At 39.5% G+C, this 27,213-nt stretch overlaps 1 protein-coding gene across 2 annotated transcripts in view; it reads left to right on the top strand.

Moving 5' to 3' along the window:
• gfpt2 (glutamine-fructose-6-phosphate transaminase 2) overlaps positions 1–27,213 on the top strand; it is a 112,542-nt gene that overhangs the window by 68,921 nt on the left and 16,408 nt on the right. For both annotated transcript variants that reach the window (XM_061930021.2, XM_061930020.2), the window contains 11 exons: positions 2,619–2,677; positions 4,773–4,907; positions 8,860–8,921; positions 17,156–17,235; positions 21,917–22,028; positions 22,117–22,280; positions 25,611–25,706; positions 25,807–25,904; positions 25,980–26,100; positions 26,174–26,331; positions 26,481–26,595. In XM_061930021.2, coding sequence (XP_061786005.1) covers positions 2,619–2,677; positions 4,773–4,907; positions 8,860–8,921; positions 17,156–17,235; positions 21,917–22,028; positions 22,117–22,280; positions 25,611–25,706; positions 25,807–25,904; positions 25,980–26,100; positions 26,174–26,331; positions 26,481–26,595 — 1,200 coding nt within the window. The remainder of the gene's footprint in view (positions 1–2,618; positions 2,678–4,772; positions 4,908–8,859; positions 8,922–17,155; positions 17,236–21,916; positions 22,029–22,116; positions 22,281–25,610; positions 25,707–25,806; positions 25,905–25,979; positions 26,101–26,173; positions 26,332–26,480; positions 26,596–27,213) is intronic.

The raw sequence follows: 27,213 nt of genomic DNA, 5'->3' as shown, positions 1-27,213 counted from the left end.
ACAGAGCAATTGAGAGGAGACACAAACACCACACAGAACAAACCAAAAGTAGTGAAACAAAAATGAGTATTATCAACAACAGTATCAATATTAGTTACAATTTCAATATAGCAGTGATTAAAAATCCCTCATTGACATTATCATTAGACGTTTATAAAAAAAAAAAAAAAGAACAATAGTGTCACAGTGGCTTACACTTGCATCACATCTCATAAGCTTGACAACACACTGTGTCCAATATTTTCACAAAGATAAAATAAGTCATATTTTTGGTTCATTTAATAGTTCAAACAAATGTACATTATTGCAATCAGTTGATAAAACATTGTCCTTTACAATTATAAAAGCTTTTTACTCTGCTTGCATGTCAGCAGCCTGGGGTAGATCCTGCTGAAATCCTATGTATTGAATGAATAGACAATCCTTTTCAATCGGGAAAATATAGTTTTTTGAATCGAGAATCGCGTTGAATCGAAAAAAATTGATTTATAATCAAATCGTGACCCCAAGAATCCATATTGAATCGAATCGTGGGACAGCAAAAGATTTGCAGCCCTAATAGTTAGGCATGACTCCCTCTAGCCCAGGCCTGTGCAATTATTTAGAGAAAAAAATGTGTCTGGGGGCCGGTATATATATTTTTAGGAACACTAATACAAAACCTCACAATAATGTCTGAATACTAAAAACGTTATGACAGACCGCCTTAAAAACGGAATGGAATTTACATTTTTTTTACTGAATGAGACACCCAGAATGTACATGAAAATAAAAAATGTGGGGTTTACAATGTTAACTATGAACGATAAAACACTGAATATTGAAAACATTTGTACGTCACACCCCCTCTCTATCGACATATTTTACAATCAAGCGAAACGCAACAAAAATGCAACAAACACAGCGATATATGAACACAAAGGGCAAAAAATTAAAAAAACCCACCTACAATCTGATACATCTGATACATCACTAAGCTTTAGAACTTTGTTGGAAAAATCTCCTTCCGCATCTGTCCCTGACACCCACAAATTTAAGCTAGTCTCTGTGGAAACGCTCCCCACCCACACTGCTTGGGCCGTCGTCTGAGCTGCTGTGACTTATATTACCATAGTAACTAATTAGATGACCATAGTAACTATTTAGATGACCATAGTAGCTAGTATATCATGCAAAAGCGCAGATTCCAACCATTGAAATACTTTGTATAGTTGAAGACTTACGCTCATTAGAAAACATCATAATGGCAGCTACACTTTACATCTTAAAGATCTAAAAAAATGATTTGGGAATGTCCGGCGGGCCAGATTGAAAAGCTTAACAGGCCGCATGCGGCCCCCGGGCCTTCATTTGCCCAGGTCTGTTCAAGCCAAAGGCTACTTTGTGTAGAAGATGCATGATTATATCAGGAGGCAGTTACACTTTCTGCCCCTCTCTTAATGTGTTCTGTGCGGAAACTCTGTACGCATCTGTGCCGACTGTTCCAAAACAATAACATGTACAGATACACACTGACACATAAATAAACCTACTCTGCAGGTGTCCAGTGAGTGAATTAAAAAAAAAAAAAATGTAGATTTTTTTGGGGGGTATGTTTGTTAATAACTAGATGTGTGTCAGATGTTATTTTGTGGTCATGCATCGCCTCCCTCAATTGTAACAGCCTATGTTGAATACAAATGCAGACTCCGTTAGAATAAGAAATGAGCGGAGGTCCAACAGCTGGCTTCATGGTGTGCTAACAATAACTTGGTTCTTAACACTAACAAAACCAAAGAACTAATTGTAGACTTCCACAGGAAAGGGCAGAAGAAACACCCTCCACTTTTAATTAATAACAATCTCGTAGAAAGGGTAAAGCATTTCAAATTCTTAGGGGTGAACATAACAGAAGATCTATGCTGGGACATTAACACTGCTTCTACAGTCGGAAAGGCCCAACAATGTAGGAAACTAAAATGCGCAAACATTCCGCAGAAATCAATGGTCAACTTTTACAACTGTGCCATCAGCAGTGTCCTCACTTACAGCTTTTTAGTGTGGTTTACTAGCTGCACTAAAGCCAACCAACAGCGAGTGGTTAAAGCGGCGGGGAAAATGACAAGGACGATACTCCCAGAGATGAGTGCCATGTACACAACTCGCTGCCTAAAGCGAGTACACAACATCCTGAAGGACAGATAACACCCAGCACATGGCCTCTTCAACCTGCTACCCTCTGGAAGGAGGTACCAGACCACCAGAATGTCTCACAGTCTGTATCCCCAGGCTGTGAGACTGCTAAATGAACAGCCTGGACCATCTTATTACCTCACTCTTCACCACCTCAATAATTGTGCTCTGGACATTGCATTGCTGCAACATCAACGTAACACCCATCAGACATCTGACTGTTCCCACCCCCACGTCCCTCTATTCGCCATCGTCCTGACAATGCCAAAACTATTGTCAACCTGCACATCAATGCAGTTTCTATGCCGCTGGACAAAGCTCAAGCAAAATCTCGTTGACATGTATGACTTAAGTGTTATTATGACAATCTTATCACAGCATGGCTCACACTCACTTTTTACCTTTGGCCCCCATTTGGCTAATCTTTTCATTGTCATCACCACCAGAGTTTGTTGTGATCCACAACGGCATCATCACCAATTACAAGGAACTGAAGGCCTATTTGGTAAGTCATTTTATTTTTCCGGAATGTCTGTTACTGTATATGGTTGTTGTCTAGTAAAGAGATTTTAAACTGTGATAACACAAAGGGAAGGTGCAGCTGCTTTAGAAAAATAAATACAAGTAAAAACTACTTGTGAATGAACAGAGTAAGACAATTCCATAAATACATGATTGCATTAAATGAAGAAATCAAACAATGTACTAGGGCTGCAGCTAACGATTATTTTTCTATCGATTAATCTATAGATTATTTTTTCGATTAATCGGTTAATCTATAGATTATTTTTTTCGATTAATCTATAGATTATTTTTCCTTTTACCGATTTTTTTTAAAATTTAAAATGAAGAGGAAAAAATAAATGTAGGCCAGTTTTTTCAAAAGGCATGGCTTTTATTTACAAAAAAAAAAGTATGGCCACTCAGTCAACATTGACAACAACATGACAAAATATTCTGTAACAATGTAAACATTTAAAACTTTTAACATTTAACAAAATTAAAAGTAGCTTATTTGCTTTTTAATGTGCAAATATAAAAGTAAACATCCAGTGCAAATCTTAATATTCTGGAATAGTATAAGCATTTCAAAAGTAAAAGTATTGCTTATTTTGCTTTAAAATGTGCAAAAATAAAGATAAACATCCAATACAAAAAAGTGCAAAACGGAAATATTCTGTAACAAGTGTAAACATTTCAACAAAAGTAAAAGTATTGCTTATTTGCTAAAATGTGCAAAAATAAAGCTAAACATCCAATACAAAAAAGTGTACAGTGTAAACATTTCAACAAAAGTAAAAGTATTGCTTATTTTGCTTAATAACACAACAATGATAGTATGATTAAAGTGAAAGTTAATTGTTGGTTTGTACATAGTACATGTAACTGTTAATCTTGTAAAAGGTATTTGCACAACTAATTAACGTTAGCGTTTGTGACACGTCTTGTGCCGTGGGGTTCTTTCAGGACCGACAGACTGAACGCCAGACGGCTTTGCCAGGTTTACAATCTTTTAATTTTACACAAAGTCTTTTCTCTTCCAACTGCGCGGATCGCGCACCTGGGCACGATTGCGGCGTCGCTCCCGGCGCGCCCCGCCTCGCCGCTCGCTCGCCGCCTCTCCACAGCGTTAAAGAGGAGCGCGTCTTTGTAAACACTGAACAGGCACACCAAACGCGCCTCTCAGAGCGAAACGGTGCTTTAGTTTATGAATTTACAACGCAGATACAAATGACACATTCATGTTTTTGTGTAATAATGACAACGTATACGCACGCGGACGATTGACTTGTTGATGGTGATGGCAAGAACGCTGTCGGGGGTTTTCTTTTCAAATGTTCGTTCATAGCCGTTGTGCTGCTATGATAGGCCATTTCCGCTCGACACAGTGTGCATACAACAACATTATTAGGCCGTTTATTGAAATACTCCCACACTTTTGACGACTTTTGGCGTGCTTTTGTCCCCTCGCTCGCATCGTCTGCTTTGCGCTCCGCCATGACAGTAAAGTAGTGTGACGTAAATATGCGACGCGCCAACGCACAAAAACGGCGTCGACGTATTTACGTAACCGATGACGTCGATGACGTCGACTACGTCGACGCGTCGTTTCAGGCTTACAATGTACTAATATGATCCAGTTTAAAAGGCGGTTCAAATGACGTGTTTACAAAGTATAAAGAAGAAAAATGATGATAAATGTCATGAATTTATTGAAAATGAAATATCTATCTCAACAAGTGAATCCTAACTGATTGAACTACTTACGAGAAGAACTGATGTATTCAGAACACATTGATGTCAATTGAGAACAGGAAGTATGTGTTCATAATTGCTATGAAGAGAAAGGGTTAGGTTAGATAAGCCTTGCTTCTTCCTACCTTTTTGGACATTTTGTAAAGAAAATATGTGAATATGTGATATATCATATTGATATTGTATACATGTTCAAAATCCTTTTCAACCAACCAACATTACTCCAGAAAAGCAGTTTTTCAAAGAGTATGTGAGGCTGCCACTGTGCATGTCTCTGGGGGAGGCTCACAGTCGACTTTTCTATTTCATTGCGCAATGCATATCATGTGTCCTACTGTCCTCAGATCACCAAAGGATATGAATTTGAGTCCGAGACGGACACAGAAGTGATCCCAAAGTTGATCAAATATGTTTACGACAACCGAGAGGACGACAGCATCAGCTTCTCCACGCTGGTGGAGAGAGTCATTCAGCAGCTGGTGAGCAGCTCACATGTAATCTCTGTCGTTAGTCTTCAGTTTTGTGTTCCAGGGTGGACATTTTTATTGGCTGTTCGAGTGACGTCATTGTGTGTTTTTGTTTGGTCCTACACGTTGCTCAATTGTGTGTGTGTGTGTGTGTGTGTGTGTGTGTGTGTGTGTGTGTGTGTGTGTGTGTGTGTGTGTGTGTGTGTGTGTGTGTGTGTGTGTGTGTGTGTGTGTGTGTGTGTGTGTGTGTGTGTGTTTCAACTTCCTGCCTATTCGAGTGAACCATCACAAAATAATGTCACATTGAAAGCATCACACGGCTAACCTCATCAATACCGTGTTTTACATTACGTGACTTTTAAACGTCTCCCACTTTTGGGTGTGACTGGGATGTCGGTACTCTGCGTTATTTGGAGTAATGGGAAACAGACAGTTAGACCTCACAGACAAAACGTACCCGCCCGCCGCTCTGTAAAACCACACACACAAACTCATCCAGTTATACTCTTGATCACACCAGTCCTTTCAAAACACAGCAGAGGTTACACAATAGAAGTCCTATTTCCCTGTAAACCCACTCTTTAATGCATACTCTACTTCTCTCTTTATTATGGGGTCACTTTGTCTCGTGTACTGTAAGACTACAGGCTAAAAGCTGAACTTCACTTTTTTGGGAATTCACAATCCTTATGTAAGACAAGCACACCTTTTTATTTTTGTATGCATTCTAACTAGTAAATAAATGCGAGCAAAAGTCTGCTCTCCCTGACCACCTGAGGGCACCACAGACTGTGGATGCTTTTAAAAAAGGCTTAAAAGCTTTATTTTAAAAATATATATATTTTTCAGATACATGCATACTAGTTCTAGCTATTAGGCTGTTCTACTTTTTATCTTTATTTGTATTATCTTTTTTTTTTTTTTTAAATACACTGTAGCACTTTGAGGTTGTTTGCTCAATGTAAAGTGCTTTTTACAAATAAAATCTATTATTATTATTATTATTATTACAATGGAGTCACTCTATTATGCCTATAAATCGCTTAAAAGCATCCAAACACTTCATCCATCATGCTGTAAGTGTATATAAGTCATAGGAACAGGCACATTCACAATAACATGTCATATTTAACTTTTTTGTTCATTGTAAGCATACGGCGGCCAATTAATATCACAAAAGCATCACAAGGTTGTTTTTTTCCTTCAACAACATCACTGATTAGTATAGGTAGGGGAAATAATCTATTTTTAAATGCATCACAAGTCGGACATGGACTATTTTAAAATCGATTAGTAAACGTCAATGATCGATAATTGATTGATTTATTGTAAAATAAGTATTATGGACAGTTGTAAAATGTGCCTGACTGCAGCGAGACAGCTCACCGAGAGATCCAACCAGCTCCTTTATTTTAGGGCACTTATGTTCCAGTTTTGCAAACATTTCTATTAATTTAATAAATATGGGAATGAATTCAACTGTTTCTTATTACAAATGCACTGTTTTTAAAGTTGCAAGTGTCAAATGCTTATTTAGTGAAACGAAAAGAAATGTAAAACTGCATCGATGCATATATAAATTAAAGTTGCATCAATCGAATCGTAGTTCCTGAATGGTAATCGAATAGTGAGATGCCAAAGATTCCCACTTCTACTGATTACTACTCACTGAAGACTTCACGAGAGCCAACAAACATAATAAATCATCACTTATTGTACACTGTCTACTCTCACTGTTAAGATGTTGATATACAAATTGATATATTCCCGTTTTGATGAAACAAAGAAAAAAGGGAGTGGAATGAAGTGTCTTTTTGGGTGTTTTTCGCCATTTCCAGGTCTAAGTTGGCTAAGTGTACCAACTTTTCAGTTTGTCCACATCATTTCACTATCCAGGAGAGGCATGATTTATCATATAGAATTAACTTTCACGAGCTCTGAGGCGAGAAAGCAGCTCACCAGCTCATGATGTCAATAGAGCAGCATAAGGAAGTTCCCTCTCTGTGACAATGCGCAGCTAAAAATAGGTCCCTTTATTTTTGGCGCTTATAATAACAATATTGCTATTACTTGGTTAATATTCAGGTCAGGAAATATAAATGGAGTATTGTTGGCGATTTTTGAATGGTTTATTTACAAACCCCGTTTCCATATGAGTTGGGAAATTGTGTTAGATGTAAATATAAACGGAATACAATGATTTGCAAATCCTTTTCAACCCATATTCAGTTGAATATGCTACAAAGACAACATATTTGATGTTCAAACTGATAAACTTTATTTTATTTTTGCAAATAATAATTAACTTAGAATTTCATGGCTACAACACGTGCCAAAGTAGTTGGGAAAGGGCATGTTCACCACTGTGTTACATCACCTTTTCTTTTAACAACACTCAATAAACGATTGGGAACTGAGGAAACTAATTGTTGAAGCTTTGAAAGTGGAATTCTTTCCCATTCTTGTTTTATGAAGAGCTTCAGTCGTTCAACAGTCCGGGGGTCTCCACTGTCGTATTTTACGCTTCATAATGCGACACACATTTTCGATGGGAGACAGGTCTGGACTGCAGGCGGGCCAGGAAAGTACCCACACCCTTTTTTTTATGAAGCCACGCTGTTGTAACACGTGCTGAATGTGGCTTGGCATTGTCTTGCTGAAATAAGCAGGGGCGTCCATGAAAAAGACGGCGCTTAGATGGCAAGATATGATGTTCCAAAACCTGTACTTACCTTTCAGCATTAATGGTGCCTTCACAGATGTGTACGTTACCCATGCCTTGGGCACTAATACACCCCCATACCATCACAGATGCTGACCTTTGAACTTTGCGTCAATAACAGTCTGGATGGTTCGCTTCCCCTTTGGTCCGGATGACACCATGTCGAATATTTCTAAAAACAATTTGAAATGTGGACTCGTCAGACCACAGAACACTTTTCCACTTTGCATGAGTCCATCTTAGATGATCTCGGGCCCAGAGAAGCCGGCGGCGTTTCTGGAAGTTTTTGATAAATGTCTTTGGCTTTGCATAGTAGAGCTTTAACTTGCACTTACAGATGTAGCGACCAACTGTATTTAGTGACAGTGGTTTTCTGAAGTGTTCCTGAGCCCATGTGGTGATATCCTTTAGAGATTGATGTCGGTTTTTGATACAGTGCTGTCTGAGGGATGGAAGGTCACGGTCATTCAATGTTGGTTTCCGGCCATGCCGCTTACGTGGAGTGATTTCTCCACATTCTCTCAACCTTTTGATGATATTATGGAGCGTAGATGTTGAAATCCCTCAATTTCTTGCAATGTCACTTTGAGAAACGTTGTTCTTAAACTGTTTGACTATTTGCTCACGCAGTTGTGGACAAAGGGGTGTACCTCGCCCCATCCTTTCTTGTGAAAGACTGAGCATTTTTTGGGAAGCTGTTTTTATACCCAATCATGGCACCCACCTGTTCCCAATTAGCCTGCACACCTGTGGGATGTTCCAAATAAGTGTTTGATGAGCATTCCTCAACTTTATCAGTATTTATTGCCACCTTTCCCAACTTCTTTGTCACGTGTTGCTGCCATCAAATTCTAAAGTTATTGATTATTTGCAGAAAAAGTTTGAACATCAAATATGTTGTCTTTGTAGCATATTCAACTGAATATGGGTTGAAAATTATTTGCAAATCATTGTATTCCGTTGATATTTACATCTAACACAATTTCCCAACTCATATGGAAACGGGGTTTGTAGACGCAATGATGTTATGGCTCCAAATTGGCTCCATCATAAGCTGACTTTTATGTTTATTCACGAGTTAAAATACATTGGAAAAAAAGACATATGTTCTTTTCGCTCATTAGTATTGTGAAAATATAGGCAACATTACAAAAACATGCAGTTAGTTCCCCTTTTAACGCTACTGTTTTGTTTATGCATCTAAAAGGTAAACTCTCATTGATCTTTCTCTTCTTGTTTTAGGAGGGAGCCTTTGCTCTGGTGTTTAAAAGCCGCCATTACCCAGGAGAGGCCGTGTCTGCCAGGTTGGTCAACACACTAAAACACACAGCTGTGGTATTACACTGCAGGATCCAGTACATGTGGATTGAAGAGTTTGAGATGAGCCATGCTTGTAAAGAGACCCTAAATATGATTCACTTCCCCATCTTTTGCTCACTTGTTTTTTTAAAACATGTCATATTGATGATAAGCACACACTTTTGTAAACTAACTTCAATCTGAATGCTTGTGTGAGCTTAAAGATGTGCCTAAAAACCGAGAAGGAGCAGAGGTTAATATCCACGGCCCTCTTTCATCTGGCCCTGACTCCCATTCTCTGTCCTTTGGCATCCGTCTCCCTCCTGCTCATAGTTTCCTTCCTTCTCTTGGGCCTCCAGGGTCAGAGTTGTTGGTGACTCTTTAATGGAGAGTTTCCTGTTTCAGTTTAATCACTGTAGAATTTCATTTTTGTATGATTTTATATATTTCCTGCTCCAGTCATTTGTCATAGATATGGGAGAGGCAGACAGACAGTGGGTGCAAAGGGCAATGGTGACTTAAAGGGTATAAAAAAAGACCTGAAGGGCGGTAACTTGTGATTCAATATCTTTTCAGTGCCATTGTTGATATGACCTGTGTAGTTCTAAAGATAGCCTATATCGCTACTGAGCTTCCAATCAGATTCTCTTCACGATCTTCTTATGCTTTGCTGTGATTTATACATTTTTAGGGATGTCCGATAATGGCTTTTTTGCCGATATCCGATATTCCCACTTTTAATTACCGATACCGATATATATATATAGTCGTGGAATTTTGCCTAATTTTGTTGTGATGCCCCGCTGGATGCATTAAACAATGTAACAAGGTTTTCCAAAATAAATCAACTCAAGTTATGGAAAAAAGTGCCAACATGGCACTGCCATATTTATTATTGAAGTCACAAAGTGCATTTTTTTTTTAAACATACCTCAAAACAACAGCTACAAAAACAATGAAGGCACACAGCTTCAGTCCAGAGTATACCGTATTTTTCGGAGTATAAGTCGCTCCGGAGTATAAGTTGCACCGGCTGAAAATGTATAATAAAGAAGAAAACAAATATACAGGTAAAAGCCAGTAAATTAGAATATTTTGAAAAACTTGATTTATTTCAGTAATTGCATTCAAAAGGTGTAACTTGTACATTATATTTATTCATTGCACACAGACTGATGCATTCAAATGTTTATTTCATTTAATTTTGATGATTTGAAGTGGCAACAAATGAAAATCCAAAATTCCGTGTGTCACAAAATTAGAATATTACTTAAGGCTAATACAAAAAAGGGATTTTTAGAAATGTTGGCCAACTGAAAAGTATGAAAATGAAAAATATGAGCATGTACAATACTCAATACTTGGTTGGAGCTCCTTTTGCCTCAATTACTGCGTTAATGCGGCGTGGCATGGAGTCGATTGAGTTTCTGGCACTGCTCAGGTGTTATGAGAGCCCAGGTTGCTCTGATAGTGGCCTTCAACTCTTCTGCGTTTTTGAGTCTGGCATTCTGCATCTTCCTTTTCACAATACCCCACAGATTTTCTATGGGGCTAAGGTCAGGGGAGTTGGCGGGCCAATTTAGAACAGAAATACCATGGTCCGTAAACCAGGCACGGGTAGATTTTGCGCTGTGTGCAGGCGCCAAGTCCTGTTGGAACTTGAAATCTCCATCTCCATAGAGCAGGTCAGCAGCAGGAAGCATGAAGTGCTCTAAAACTTGCTGGTAGACGGCTGCGTTGACCCTGGATCTCAGGAAACAGAGTGGACCGACACCAGCAGATGACATGGCACCCCAAACCATCACTGATGGTGGAAACTTTACACTAGACTTCAGGCAACGTGGATCCTGTGCCTCTCCTGTCTTCCTCCAGACTCTGGGACCTCGATTTCCAAAGGAAATGCAAACCAAACCAACCCAAACCATGTCATGTGCCATGTCATCTGCTGGTGTCAGTCCACTCTGTTTCCTGAGATCCAGGGTCAACGCAGCCGTCTACCAGCAAGTTTTAGAGCACTTCATGCTTCCTGCTGCTGACCTGCTCTATGGAGATGGAGATTTCAAGTTCCAACAGGACTTGGCGCCTGCACACAGCGCAAAATCTACCCGTGCCTGGTTTACGGACCATGGTATTTCTGTTCTAAATTGGCCCGCCAACTCCCCTGACCTTAGCCCCATAGAAAATCTGTGGGGTATTGTGAAAAGGAAGATGCAGAATGCCAGACCCAAAAACGCAGAAGAGTTGAAGGCCACTATCAGAGCAACCTGGGCTCTCATAACACCTGAGCAGTGCCAGAAACTCATCGACTCCATGCCACGCCGCATTAACGCAGTAATTGAGGCAAAAGGAGCTCCAACCAAGTATTGAGTATTGTACATGCTCATATTTTTCATTTTCATACTTTTCAGTTGGCCAACATTTCTAAAAATCCCTTTTTTGTATTAGCCTTAAGTAATATTCTAATTTTGTGACACACGGAATTTTGGATTTTCATTTGTTGCCACTTCAAATCATCAAAATTAAATGAAATAAACATTTGAATGCATCAGTCTGTGTGCAATGAATAAATATAATGTACAAGTTACACCTTTTGAATGCAATTACTGAAATAAATCAAGTTTTTCAAAATATTCTAATTTACTGGCTTTTACCTGTATATAAGTCGCACTGGAGTATAAGTCGCATTTTTGGGGGAAATTTATTTGATCAAAGCCAACAGCAAGAATAGACATTTGAAAGGCAATTTAAAATAAATCAAGAATAGTGAGCAACAGGCTGAATAAGTGTACGTTATATGAGGCATAAATAACCAACTGGTATGTTAACGTAACATATTATGGTAAGAGTCATTCAAATAACTATAACATATAGAACATGCTATACAATCTGTCACTAAATCCCATGAAATCTTATACGTCTAGTCTCTTACGTGAATGACATCAATAATATTATTTGATATTTTACGCTAATGTGTTCATCATTTCACACATAAGTCATTCCTGAGTATAAGTCAAACTATGAAAAAAACCTGTGACTTATAGTCCGAAAAATACAATACTATAAACTGGGCTCAATCTGCCCTGTTCTTAACGTATTCGTATGAGTAACAAAAATGTGCAAATAAAAACAAAAAAGGCACAAAAATAAAAAAAACTGCTTCAGTCTAGACTAGTAGATAACACAGCCATCCTTTAAAGTGCATGAACATTAATAAAACTGCTTCAATCTAGACTAGTAGATAACACAGCCATCCTTTAAAGTGCATGGGGAAAAAAGGCACGAAACATAAATAAAACAGCTTCACTCAGTCCAGACTATTAGTCTATTTGTGCAACAGATGAAGCTCAAAGAGTGGGCTAATTCTTTTTCTCCTTGTCATCACGTGTGAGAGGTAGATTTTTCTGAATGAAAACAAGCATCTGCAAGGGGTTCTGGGTATTTGTTCTGTTGTGTTTATGTTGTGTTACGGTGCGGATGTTCTCCCGAAATGTGTTTGTCATTCTTGTTTGGTGTGGGTTCACAGTGTGGCGCATATTTGTAACAGTGTTAAAGTTGTTTATACGGCCACCCTCAGTGTGACCTGTATGACTGTTGATCAAGTATGCTTGCATTCGCTAGTGCGTGCATACCTGCCAACTACTCCGGTTTTCCCGTAATTAGTACGGTTTTCATCAACCTATTCCGGGTTACGGTTGCAGTGATAAAAAATACGGTTTTTCATTCATTAAAAAAAATAATTTTTTTTTAAGTTTTATTCACAAAATCGCGTAACAACAATGACAATCGACACTGCTTCCCGTAACTTCCTATCGAGCCATTCCGAATGCCATGCGCGAGGCTATTTATAGCACCGCTGCCAAGCACGAGGCACCAGTTGCCATTGTTTCCAAACGAGCGAACGATCATGGAATCAGCCGGAGAAAAATCGCAAACGAGTCTTAAACCGAAAAGAAAACTGCAGTCATTCCGTGAAGAATATTCAAAAGCCTATCCGGGAATAATTATCCGTTCCAAAAAGGGTGAAAACTACGCCAATTGCACCTTGTGCAGACAAGATTTTTCGATCGGACACGGAGGAATTAGCGATGTAAAAGACCACGTTGGGACAAAAAAACACAAGTCTAATGCCGTTGCTAGCGATACAAGTGGAAATCTTTCAACGTTTTTCGGATTTTAGCCACAAAAAGGTAATGACACCAATGTTATCTATTGGAATTGTTTAGTACTGTTATACTGTTAAAAGTGTTTATACTATTTATGCTTTCAAGTCCAAGTTGAAGAAATCTTGTTAAATGTTGACAGCATAACTACCAAAATACAGAAGTATGTCCTTAATATTTTTGCAGTGCTATTTCTGTTGAAAAGTTCAAATGATTACATTAGAGATGTGATGTGCCACTTTTCAAGTGTCTGATGGCTTCAATTAATTTTCATGAATTTTTCATATTTTGAATTCTTTTGAAAGGCTTACAAAAAAACTACATTTGAATTGTAATTCCATGCTATTGACAGGACTATTAATTTTAATGAAGTTAGCTTACCATGTTTACAGTATGATAATTGTGATAGAAATGTGAATTTTAGGCACAGAATATTTTTGACAATTGAACAAGGCAGTAGATTATACAAGCTTGGACAGAAAGTTAATAATGACACCAATTTTTTTTTAATGGAATTGTTTAGTACTGTTTTACCATTTGTTTACTGTAAAAAGTGTTTATACTTTCAATGAACAAATGGAAGTCTTGTGAAAGGTTGACAGGATAACTGGCATTAACTATCAAAATAATTTCAAACTATTGAAGTTAGCTTACAGAATAAACATGTCAATCAACCCATATGATTTTTGCTGTAATATTTTTGTTTTGAAAAGTCACTGTGACTGATAGAAAAGTGATGGTTTTAGCAACATTTTAACCTGTCTGAATGCAATCAATCATTTTGCGTCGGGGGGCGAAGCCTGAACCCCCCACCAGGACTAGGTTTTTCTGATTTCAAAAGTTGGCAGGTAATACTTAAAAATGTGCAAATAAAAACAAGAAAGGCACAAAAATAAAAAACTGCTTCAGATAACACAGCCATCCTTTTAAAGTGCATGGGGGAAAAAGGCACAAAACATAAATAAAACAGCTTCAGTCAGTCCAGACTATTAGTCTATTTGTGCACCAGATGAAGCTCAAGCCGTAGATATGATGTGACTGGGTCAGTACGCAAAGGCAGCGCCTTCAAGGATTCATTTGGCGCTCTGTACATCTTCCTGCGTCCGTGTACACAGCGGCGTTTTAGAAAGTCACAAATTTTACTTTCGGAAACCGATACCGATAATCTTGAAACCGATACCGATCATTTACGATATTACTTTTTAAAGCATTTATTGGCGGTCCGATATTACCTCAACACATTTCTTATTTCTGGTTTTTGTTTTGGAAGGTATTGGATATTCAAACAGTGTTGAACCAGTTCAGGCAGGTTGGTTACTTTCCTCAAACTAAATATGACCATTCTATGTGTACATTTTAGACTCACAGCCCCCCTGAGGCATTTGACATGGTGTCTGGGCATTGCTATGATGTGCTGTAATGTATTAATAACAATGTTTCTAGTCTTCATGTCATTTCTTTACTTTGTCTTTGGTCTTTCTCAACATTTACACAATTGCCTGAGGGAAGTACTACAGAATTCCAGTGTAGTTGTATTGTGTTTCACCCCACACATTTAGCAACTATTTATTTGTGTCAAGGGATTATATTATGGAAATGAGTTAGAGTAGTCGGTGTACAGCTTAAAAAGCAGTGTAGATTCATGTTTCTCTGAAAGTAAGTCTACAAAGAGCACATATTGTCTTAATAAATGTGCTAAATTGAGTACTGTTTTATTTTTATTGGGGATGCTGTCCTGTAATAACAGTGGATGTTTTTCAATGGAATGTGATAGTCTACATTTGTACTGGTATCAGCTGGGAAGTTTGTGCTTCTGGTAATCTGAAAACTTTGAAAAAGGAAGATTATATTTGATATATAGTACAGGCCAAACGTTTGGACAAACTTTCTCATTTCAATGTGTTTTCTTTATTTTCATGACTATTTACATTGTAGATTGTCACATCAAAACTATAAATGAACACATGTGGAGTTATGTACTTAACAAAAAAAGGTGAAATAACTGAAAACATGTTTTGTATTCTAGTTTCTTCAAAATAGCCACCCTTTGCTCTGATTACTGTTTTGCACACTCTTGGCATTCTCTCCATGAGCTTCAAGAGGTAGTCACCTGAAATGGTTTTCACTTCACATCATACTTGCCAACCTTGAGACCTCCGATTTCGGGAGGTGGGGAGGGGGCGTGGTTGGGGGCGTGGCTAAGAGGGGAGGAGTATATTTACAGCTAGAATTCACCAAGTCAAGTATTTCATATATATATACATATATAAAATAAAATAAATATATATATATATACATATATATATATATATATATATATATATAGCTAGAATTCACTGAAAGTGAAGTATTTTTATATATATATAAATCTATCAAGAGGGACAGAGACAGCACACAGTGCATGTGGATCACATGTTACCATGGCGAGAAAACATGGAGAGACTGCCAGTTATCTAGTCTCCACCAGTTGCAGAAAATGTGCCATCAGTACAACTGGACAGTGCTGTTTCAGTTCCATCATCAGGACCATCAGTGAGTCAGACACAAACTAGTCTCATCATTGAACCAGATTCAATGGCTGCTGAGTTGCCATCATCAGAACCCAGATCACCCACAACAAAAACCCCACTAGTGATCCGCAGGTACCCAGAAAGGTTTCGAGTACCACCAAAAAAACTGAATCTCTGAAGACAGTATAAAAATCTGTGTTAAAGGTGTACAAATACTGTTTGTATAATAAGCATGTTATTGTTTACAAATGAGGGTTAAGAGTTCAGTACTAAAAAAAAAAGAAAAGAATGTGGCTTAAGTACAGTTTTTTAATTGAGCTGCTGCATTTTTTTGGTTGGGTTGTTTATTTCTTTTGAGTAACTTCTACATTTAAAAGGGGAGTAATGTAATAGAGTGATCTATGTTTGTCTGTTGCCATCTCCTGGTGAATGTTGGCTATAGCGTACTGGGGTTACTTTTTGGTTGGCCAACGATTTACGTGGTGTTGCGCACCTGACGTCAAGTGTGTGAGTCTGTTCTGAAGTCTACAGTAAAGAGACGTACTTCATCACCTCGCCTGTTTATTGCCTCCAACTCAATATATTACAACAACATTGGGAGGGGGTGTGGCCTCCCTTTCGGGAGAGGCGCTGAATTTCGGGAGTCTCCCGGAAAATCCGGGAGGGTTGGCAAGTATGCTTCACATGTCATAGTTATGATGCCTTCAGTGACAATCTACAATGAAAATAAAGAAAACACATTGAAATGAGAAGGTGTGTCCAAACTTTTGGCTTGTACTGTATATATTTACAGAGAATGTACCGTTTTGCTACTATTCTTACAATCTGATTACACTGGTCTAAAGTCTTTCCTATTGTCTTCACGATCCGCAGAAGCGTGAGACGCTGAATGCCAAAAGAAATCATAAATAAGCACAGACTAGTTTGTATAGCTACTCGGCACCTGTTGTTTTGGTCTTCAAATATCTATTTTCAAACTTTTGTTCTCACTCTATTGTTCTCCTGTCGTCTCTTTTTCCATCAACACATCTCACTTTTCTGTCATCCATTGGCTTCCCCTTTCTTCCCTCCCTCAGGGTAAATATTGTACTGGATGACGACCACATGTTTCTGTTTGCAAGCCCCACACCCCTTAAAACAACCAACCGGCTTGCGTCAGTAGAGCCGAGACCCGAAGGACTCTTAACTATAGAGAGAGAAAAGGCTGATCCAGCCCTACAAATACTACAAGGGAGGGGAGAGGCCCTTAAGGGGTTCTGTCTTCTTCAATAACTTGACATGAAGTGTTTTCATTTAGATGGATGCTGTGTTTACCTTCTGGTCAGTCATACCTGTGAACTACAGCTGCACCTTTGTCACCCCCACTGCCAATCAGAAACAGGATTTCATTAGTAGCCAATCAGAAAACGGTGTTAACAGGAACTATGAACAAAGCTCAATAGGGAACATTTATGACTTTAATGTTTGGTTGATAATAGGAGGGGCAAGCTTGTGTTAAGACAGGCAAATAACAATTGATAGACCAAAAAAACCTCTTATATTCTACCAATCTTCTCTGCTTGCCAACAGGAGAGGAAGTCCGTTGCTCATTGGTGTACGAAGCGAGCATGAGCTGTCAACTGAACACATCCCCGTCCAGTACAAGGGTGGTGAGTACAATTCCTCACTTTGTCTGCCACATTGCACTCTTAAGTCTGCCTCAGACACTTCATTAGGTACATCTGCACAAAACAAGCACTATCGAGAATGGTCACCTTGTTAAGCCACACAAGTGGTACAAAACACAAATATACTTGTGCCACGACAGCCATTAACCAAAAAACGGAGCGTTATGTGTAGGAAATGTTTATACATTTCCTGTATTAGTATACTACCCAACTATTGGACATTAGAATATACAAACCCCGTTTCCATATTCCTATTTTTTATTATCTATAGCAGGGGTGTCTAAAGTGTGCCCCGGAGGCCACAGCTAATGTTTTAAAGGCCCACGGCACATTCTAAAAATACTATTAACATAACAAAAGTGAAATAGAAAAGCTTAAAGGTTAAATGTCATTTAGAAAAAGTTGCAATGTTGACTAATAAAACAAAGCTGTTTTTTTTCTTTCAAACTGTCATTGCTGAAAACATAATATTGAATCAAAATCAATGTTTTTATGAATTATTGACCTACCCAAGGTTCCCATTACTTCACATCAAATATTCCACTAAGAAAAATATTTTTGGTGAAAGATTTTGCAAATTTGGTAAATAATAACCCAAAAATGTATATTTTGTTGTTTTCTTACTGTACCGAAAATGAACCGAACCTTGACCTCTAAACCGAGGTACGCACCGAACCCAAATTTTTGTGTACCGTTACACTCCTACTAATAATGATAATGTTAATAATAACATTTTAAATAGTTTGTATCAGTGTTTCCTGGATGACATACAAAAAGTTCATCCTTTGTTGTGACATAATAACTTTCTTGTTCTTTGACCCAATTTAAAAGTACACATTGAGGCCAAATCCCCTCACCAACAAAGGAAGGGCTTTAACTTCTAGTTGTTAAAGAAATATCCACCTTTCTACCCTGAAGAGTTGTACATCTTGAAAAACGAGTGTGGGTGGTAGTAACTAGATGTGAAAAGGAATGAGCTTTTAAATATAATAATAATAATAATAATAATACCTGGGATTTATATAGCGCTTTTCTAAGTACCCAAAGTCGCTTTACATGTAGAATAAATATATCGTAAGGAGTGCAATTGTGCTGCTATTCTTTAATAATCCATTGGGAAAACTTCTGAGAAAAGAGAGCAGCCAGATATTTTTGGAAAAAACATTCAGCGTCTTCCATCAAAGAATGCGCTTCCCGGGCCCAGTCTATCAGGCAAAACCAGATTTAAAAACGACAGCTGTCCGACTGCACAATGACCAATCAATCAATCAAATGTTATTTGTATAGCCCTTAGTCACAAGTTATTAGAGTCAATCTGTATGTGAACTGCATGATTTCATACTTTTTCAACTTGCAGTTGCGTGTTTATCTTGCCTGTACACAGATCGTATCTCTGCTGTCTTTTCCAAAGTAACCGGTGACACCCGTTCAAAGTCCAAAACAGTGTTACCACGGTTGCAGTGGGGTGAGGACACAGCAAGCTAGGGTGTGTCAATTTATGTGCTGGATAAACCTTTTAGTGCCTCTTGCCCTCTATTTCAAATATATTTGACCTGTACAGATGACAGACTACTCCCTGATATCACACAATGGAAGTCTGCCTAAATAATACAGAAGAAGACATGGAGGGAGGGTCGGCGTTAAGGGGCTTTCTGAAAAGCCACCAACCTCAATTTGACTTTTGAGCAGGGAAAGAAAATATCTTGAAAGTAATGTGCAGTATCGTAGTCCAACAGAGAGGCAGCAGCTGCGTCAGCCGACCTGAGCTTTCCTTCTGCACCAGCCGGCCTGAGCTTGTGATGAATGTAAACATCAATATTCTGAAGTTTTTTCAAACAAACAGTACCAGGACAGATTGATGAACCGGATAATGATTCAGGTTTTGAATCTTATTAAAAAAGATTGACCGCTACTCTACTGGTTTGCTGAATGTTAAGATTGCCTACTATAAGTAAATGATGGTAAGATAATGTTGTCTTTTTTTCTCTTTTTAAATCTTGTTTGATTGCATAAAAAAGACTAGAGTTAAATAGGAATAATCCAACTGAGCTTGGATAATAATACATTAAAGTATGTACATTTGTAGGTCTGTGCCAGTGCTTAGTGTCTTGTTTAATGTTGCTAAAAGTTTTAAGTTGAGATGCTGTGTCATTAAAAAAACAAAAACATATTTTGCACATAAAAAATCCATCATTAATCTTGGCTAGGCCTGGTGTTCTGAGAAAATGCAAGTATATCCAACTGCAGCTGCGCGGAACTACCCTAAGTCGCACCCACTTTAGGTCGCAGTCACGCCCACTTTAAGTCTGCTTTACTACAAGCCCCGTTTCCATATGAGTTGGGAAATTGTGTTAGATGTAAATATAAACGGAATACAATGATTTGCAAATTATTTTCAACCCATATTCAGTTGAATATGCTACAAAGACAACATATTTGATGTTCAAACTCATAAACTTTTTTTTTTTTGCAAATAATCATTAATTTTAGAATTTGATGCCAGCAACACGTGACAAAGAAGTTGGGAAAGGTGGCAATAAATACTGATAAAGTTGAGGAATGCTCATCAAACACTTATTTGGAACATCCCACAGGTGTGCAGGCTAATTGGGAACAGGTGGGTGCCATGATTGGGTATAAAAACAGCTTCCCATAAAATGCTCAGTCTTTCACAAGAAAGAATGGGGCGAGGTACACCCCTTTGTCCACAACTGCATGAGCAAATAGTCAAACAGTTTAAGAACAACGTTTCTCAAAGTGCAATTGCAAGAAATGTAGGGATTTCAACATCTACGCTCCATAATATCATCAAAAGGTTCAGAGAATGTGGAGAAATCACTCCACGTAAGCGGCATGGCCGGAAACCAACATTGAATGACCGTGACCTTCCATCCCTCAGACGGCACTGTATCAAAAACCGACATCAATCTATAAAGGATATCACCACATGGGCTCAGGAACACTTCAGAAAACCACTGTCACTAAATACAGTTGGTCGCTACATCTGTAAGTGCAAGTTAAAGCTCTACTATGCAAAGCGAAAGCCATTTATCAACAACATCCAGAAACGCCGCCGGCTTCTCTGGGCCCGAGATCATCTAAGATGGACTCATGCAAAGTGGAAAAGTGTTCTGTGGTCTGACGAGTCCACATTTCAAATTGTTTTTGGAAATATTCGACATTGTGTCATCCGGACCAAAGGGGAAGCGAACCATCCAGACTGTTATCGACGCAAAATTCAAAAGCCAGCATCTGTGATGGTTTGGCGGTGCATTAGTGCCCAAGACATGGGTAACTTACACATCTGTGAAGGCACCATTAATGCTGAAAGGTAAATACAGGTTTTGGAACAACATATGCTGCCATCTAAGCACCGTCTTTTTCATGGACGCCCCTGCTTATTTCAGCAAGACAATGCCAAGCCACATTCAGTACGTGTTACAACAGCGTGGCTTCGTAAAAAAAGAGTGAGGGTACTTTCCTGGCCCGCCTGCAGTCCAAACCTGTCTCCCATTGAAAATGTGTGGCGTATTATGAAGCGTAAAATACGACAGCGGAGACCCCGGACTGTTGAACGACTGAAGCTCTACATAAAACAAGAATGGGAAAGAATTCCACTTTCAAAGCTTCAACAATTAGTTTCCTCAGTTCCCAATCATGTATTGAGTGTTGTTAAAAGAAAAGGCGATGTAACACAGTGGTGAACATGCCCTTTCCCAACTACTTTGGCACGTGTTGCAGCCATGAAATTCTAAGTTAATTATTATTTGCAAAAAAAAAATAAAGTATGAGTTTGAACATCAAATATGTTGTCTTTGTAGCATATTCAACTGAATATGGGTTGAAAAGGATTTGCAAATCATTGTATTCCGTTTATATTTACATCTAACACAATATCCCAACTCATATGGAAACGGGGTTTGTAAAAAAGAATGTGCCCACAGGGGTGCCGACAAGGGAAGTGAAGCATGTCTTCAATGGAACTGAAGCTGGAGAGAAAAAACATAACAGGGTAATCAGAAATAAGTAGATAAAAAAGACTGCTGAAAATAAGTTAGGGTTTTGGTTAGTGTTGTATATAATCAGCCGAAAAAACAATACATTCATCAAGCGAAATAACAACCCATCTTGGATCAAGTCTCCACTCTCGCATTGCTAGCGTGGGCATGTTTGTAAGACACGCTTCACTTCCTTTGTCGTCACCCTTGTGGGCGCAACTTAGAGTAGTGTCTGCTCCAACTTTCTCAGAAAAATGTGTTAGCCATACTTTGACAAGCTCATATATGAAGAATCATTTAAAAAAACTACTGTTCCAGGACCTATTTTGGACATTTCCTGAAAATGTCATCAAAATCCATCCATTACTATCTGATTAGGCAACTGCTTGCATTTTTTATGAAGCAGCTCATTTTTTCACAACACTGGATCTTCTTCAATGCACAATTTGCCTCTGCTTGGAAGACTTGCCCTTCTAGTTATTTTGCTAGTCCTTCAAAAAGTAAAAAGATCATTTTCAGGATTTCTTAGCTTATCTTAACATTAAATACAATGACCCTTTTTTTTTTTACATGTGGAAGCTCAGAGGAAGAATTGTTCACGTATCAATTTTAGGGACTCATCAACTCTGAGGTGACCTCTGACCTCTTGTTTGTTAACCCCACAGCTCTCCTAAAGGAAGACATCAAGGAAAAGAACGACCATAACCGCCAAGAAAGCAATATTAACTCTGTAGGAGATGGCAGGGCTGTGGAGTATTACTTTGCCTCTGATGCCAGGTGAAAGTCTCTCTTTTTACCATACATGGAAACACATCACGTTATGTTGCACTCCCTTTGGAAACACTCTTTCCTCCTTGACTGACAGTGCCATTATCGAGCACACCAACAAGGTGTTGTACCTGGAGGACGATGACATTGCTCTGGTGAGAGGAGGGCAACTTTCCATCCACAGGATGAACCGGCAGGCAGGTGAAGACCCTGTGCGGGCCATCCAAACCCTCAAAATGGAACTGCAGCAGATTATGAAAGGTCAGTTACCAGTTTGAAACAATATAAGACATCCATCCATCTTCTTCCGTTTATCCGAGGTCGGGTCGCGGGGGCAGCAGCCTAAGCAGGGAAGCCCAGACTTCCCTCTCCCCAGCCACTTCGTCCAGCTCCTCCCGGGGGATCCCGAGGCGTTCCCAGGCCAGCCGGGAGACATAGTCTTCCCAACGTGTCCTGGGTCTTCCCCGTGGCCTCCTACCGGTTGGACGTGCCCTAACCTAAACACCTCCCTAGGGAGGCGTTCGGGTGGCATCCTGACCAGATGCCTGAACCACCTCATCTGGCTCCTCTCCATGTGGAGGAGCAGCGGCTTTACTTTGAGCTCCCCCCGGATGACAGAGCTTCTCACCCTATCTCTAAGGGAGAGCCCCGCCACTCGGCGGAGGAAACTCATTTGGGCCGCTTGTACCCGTGATCTTGTCCTTTCGGTCATGACCCAAAGCTCATGACCATAGGTGAGGATGGGAACGTAGATCGACCGGTAAATTGAGAGCTTTGCCTTCCGGCTCAGCTCCTTCTTCAACACAACGGATCAATACAGCGTCCACATTACTGAAGACGCCGCACCTGTCGATCTCACCATCCACTCTTCCCTCACTCGTGAACAAGACTCTGAGGTACTTGAACTCCTCCACTTGGGGCAGGGTCTTCTCCACAACCCGGAGATGGCACTCCACCCTTTTCCGGGGCGAGAACCATAACCATGGACTCGGACTTGGAGGTGCTGATTCTCATCCCAGTCGCTTCACACTCGGCTGCGAACCGATCCAGTGAGAGCTGAAGATCCTGGCCAGATGAAGCCATCAGGACCACATCATCTGCAAAAAGCAGAGACCTAATCCTGCAGCCACCAAACCAGATCCCCTCAACGCCTTGACTGCACCTAGGAATTCTGTCCATAAAAGTTCAGAACAGAATCGGTGACAAAGGGCAGCCTTGGCGGAGTCCAACCCTCACTGGAAACGTGTCCGACTTACTACCGGCAATGCGGACCAAGCTCTGGCACTGAGCATACAGGGAGCGGACTGCCACAATCAGACAGTCTGATACCCCATACTCTCTGAGCACTCCCCACAGGACTTCCCGAGGGACACGGTCGAATGCCTTCTCCAAGTCCACAAAACACATGTAGACTGGTTGGGCAAACTCCCATGCACCCTCAAGGACCCTGCCCAGAGTATAGAGCTGGTCCACAGTTCCACGACCAGGACCAAAACCACACTGTTCCTCCTGAATCCGAGGTTCGACAATATAAGACATGTCAAATCCCAAAATGAATGCTTTGAAAACCATACCATTTTTATTTTTACTATGCTGAACTTTGACGCCCTCTGTTGGCTGATTGTTGTCACACATTGTTGTTCCCCAAATCACACTATTTTTTAAATACACAAGTTGTTTGATGCATTACATAATAGACTAGAACAGTAATCAGTAATAATAAAACATGTAAAGGCCATGACTGGTCTGTAAGAAAAAAATAGTGTACTGCAGTGTTGTATGGTACATGATCAAGTTCTTTTTCGCGTCTTCCCTGTGACATGTGCGTAGACATTTTTGTAGAAGTCATTCCTTGTTGGGCAATGTCTACAATCACTTCTGTGTAGGGCTCCAAATACATTTTAGCCTGGCACACGGCTACCATAGTCATTGTCCCCGCTTTTACTTTGAAAATAAAATTTTTCGGTGTCAGAATAGGATGTTTTTGTGAAATTAAATATAAAATAAAAGTCAATTGCTCTTCAACACAAAAAAGAACACTTTGTTTTTCAATGTTCTTTTTTGTATTTCAAAATGAAATCTAAATAGTCATTTTTGGTTTTTCAATTTCCATTCATTAGGACACAAATGTAATACCAAAACATACACTTTACCAGATTGATAAAAAAATTCCCTTTACCTTAACCATGAGTGTCAGACCTCTTTCTTCCGACAACAACATTTTGATACAGGCTACAACCAACTTATGTCGATTTGCTAGGACATTAAATACTGATAACAAAAGGTATTGTCACAAAACATTTTTTATATCTTCCACCTTTTTGCTGTTATTGTTTGTAGTGTTCATGCATAGTTGGGTGAAAAAAAAATGAAAAGAATCTTTGTGACTGTAGTTTCTGTGAGAGATGTCCGATAATGGCTTTGTTGCCGATATCCGATATTGTCCAACTCTTAATTACTGATTCCGATATCAATCGATACCGATATATACAGTTGTGGAATGAACACATTATTATGCCTCATTCTGTTGTGATGCCCCGCTGGATGCATTAAACAATGTAACAAGGTTTTCAAAAAAAAAAAATAACTCGAGTTATGTAAAAAAGTGCCAACATGGCACTGCCATATTTATCATTGAAGTCACAAAGTGCATTATTTTTTTTAACATGCCTCAAAACAGCAGCTTGGAATTTGGGACATGCTCTCCCTGAGATAATCCTGATACCCACTACAACTATGGGAAATACTATACTTTGACTTTCACAAAGTGCATTCTTTTTTTTAAACATGCCTCAAAACAACAGCTACAAAAACAATGAAGGCACACAGCTTCAGTCCAGAGTATACTAGAGTAATAAAGTAAACAATAACATAGTCCTCCTTTAGTGCAATACTGCCTGGTATACTGTATGACAGAAAATTATAAACTGGCTCTAACGTATTTGTATGAGTGTAACAAATGTGCTGCAAGCTAGTGGTGAGTGCTTGAAGTGGCCTAGCAGTCTTCTGAAATGCAGCGTTGAGAGCGGGCATCTCTGTTCACTGCAAGCTGCAAAGTGTGTGCCATCCAAACTCCAGCGTAGCCTTTGCCATACTGCGTACGTTGTCCCTCACCACAACGTGGGTTTTTCGCCCTGGGGTGGTTTTTGTTGTATTTTTGTTTTTTCTCGGCGGAGTCTTTAAGCGACAACTGTGTGATACTACTTTTTTTCGGTGTTTGCTTTTCATCCATCTTCCGCTTGTGTATCTCCTTATGATTGTTGAAGAGGTGGGAGATCAAATTGCTCGTATTAAAGGAAGATGTCTTGGTTCCTCCTCGCATAACCAACTTGTTGCAATTTGCCAGTTTTTTATCCGTCAGAGACACTTTAAAATAATCCCAAACCATAGACATGGTGTCGTTAGTCAGTCACCGAGCTCGCTGGCTTGTTAGCCACGGCTACAGCACCGGCAACAGCACACTCTTGTTGTTGTTATGCTCCGCTCGCGGCGGTTTGATGAGGTCATGGGTTTCTGTTGGTGTACTTGATCAATTTATATGTAGACTGTGTAGAAGCTATTCTTATATAGTTATTTCCACACTTTTTGCAGGAAACTTTGACTCCTTCATGCAGAAAGAGATCTTTGAGCAGCCAGAGTCAGTAGTGAACACGATGAGAGGTCGGATTTGTTTTGACTCCAACACTGGTAAGCATAATCTACTCTTGATGTCTCCCCTGGGAATTGCACAAGATGCATGAGCACATATAGTACTGCAATACAACTACCTCCTTTACCACCTTCTTAGTGATTCTGGGAGGACTGAAGGACCACCTGAAGGAAATCAAACGCTGCAGAAGGCTAATCCTGATTGGCTGTGGCACCAGTTTCCATGCAGCTGTTGCCGTGAGTAGAGTTTGTGAGAATAATAAAGGTTTATGGTGGAAGTGGTGAGTTTACTTTGCCCTCCAACATTTTCAGACCAGACAGATCCTGGAGGAGCTGACAGAACTGCCTGTCATGGTGGAACTAGCCAGCGACTTCCTGGACCGCAATACACCAGTTTTCAGAGATGATGTCAGCTTCTTTATCAGCCAGTCAGGTGACAGCCGTCCCAGCATTCCTGCACGCTATGTCATGATGCATTTGTAACCCTTATCTCGTTGTACCATCAGGAGAGACAGCAGACACCTTGATGGCCTTACGTTATTGTAAGGACAGAGGTGCTCTCACAGTGGGTATAACCAACACTGTGGGCAGCTCCATTTGCAGGGTAACAGACTGTGGAGTCCACATTAATGCGGGGCCCGAGATTGGAGTAGCTAGTACCAAGGTATACCACTGAGATCCCACTTTCTTCCCTTAAAAAAAATTCTAACCAGTTATATTAAAACAACTTGTTCCTCTGTGTGTGTGTGTGTGTGTGTGTGTGTGTGTGTGTGTGTGTGTGTGTGTGTGTGTGTGTGTGTGTGTGTGTCGCAGGCGTACACCAGTCAGTTTGTTGGACTCATCATGTTTGGTCTGATGATGAGTGAAGACAGACTCTCACTGCAAAAGAGAAGACTGGAGATCATTGACAGCCTCAAGGACCTACCAGGTAACAAAACACTCAACAACTAAAATGTTTTCCCATGGCTGTAAATTTCATTTGTGGCAAAATTATTTGGGAGATATACTTCCCTTTATGTTAGAGACGTTTCTGGCTTCAATCGATTCAATGGTGCGCTTTCTTAATATTCTGTATGCAAAGGTACCTCAACTGGTGTTCCATGACTCAAAACACTCATATCTCCAATCAGCCTCACCCATTAAAATCAATTGAATCTGTGCTCGGCCCGCCCAAAGAAATTCTAATTTGACCATGTACAAACCCCATTTCCATACGAGTTGGGAAATTGTGTTAGAATACAATGATTTGCAAATCCTTTTCAAGCCATATTCAGTTGAATATGCTACAAAGACAACATATTTGATGTTCAAACTCATAAACTTTATTTTTTTTTTTGCAAATAATCATTAACTTTAGAATTTGATGGCAGCAACATGTGACAAAGAAGTTGGGAAAGGTGGCAATAAATACTGATAAAGTTGAGGAATGCTCATCAAACACTTATTTGGAACATCCCACAGGTGAACAGGCTAATTGGGAACAGGTGGGTGCCATGATTGGGTATAAAAGTAGATTCCATGAAATGCTCAGTCATTCACAAACAAG

The sequence above is a fragment of the Nerophis lumbriciformis genome, linkage group LG36 (genome assembly GCF_033978685.3).
Source record: "Nerophis lumbriciformis linkage group LG36, RoL_Nlum_v2.1, whole genome shotgun sequence".
In the NCBI taxonomy this organism is placed as follows: Eukaryota; Metazoa; Chordata; class Actinopteri; order Syngnathiformes; family Syngnathidae; genus Nerophis; species Nerophis lumbriciformis.
This window is presented reverse-complemented; position numbering and strand designations above follow the sequence as displayed.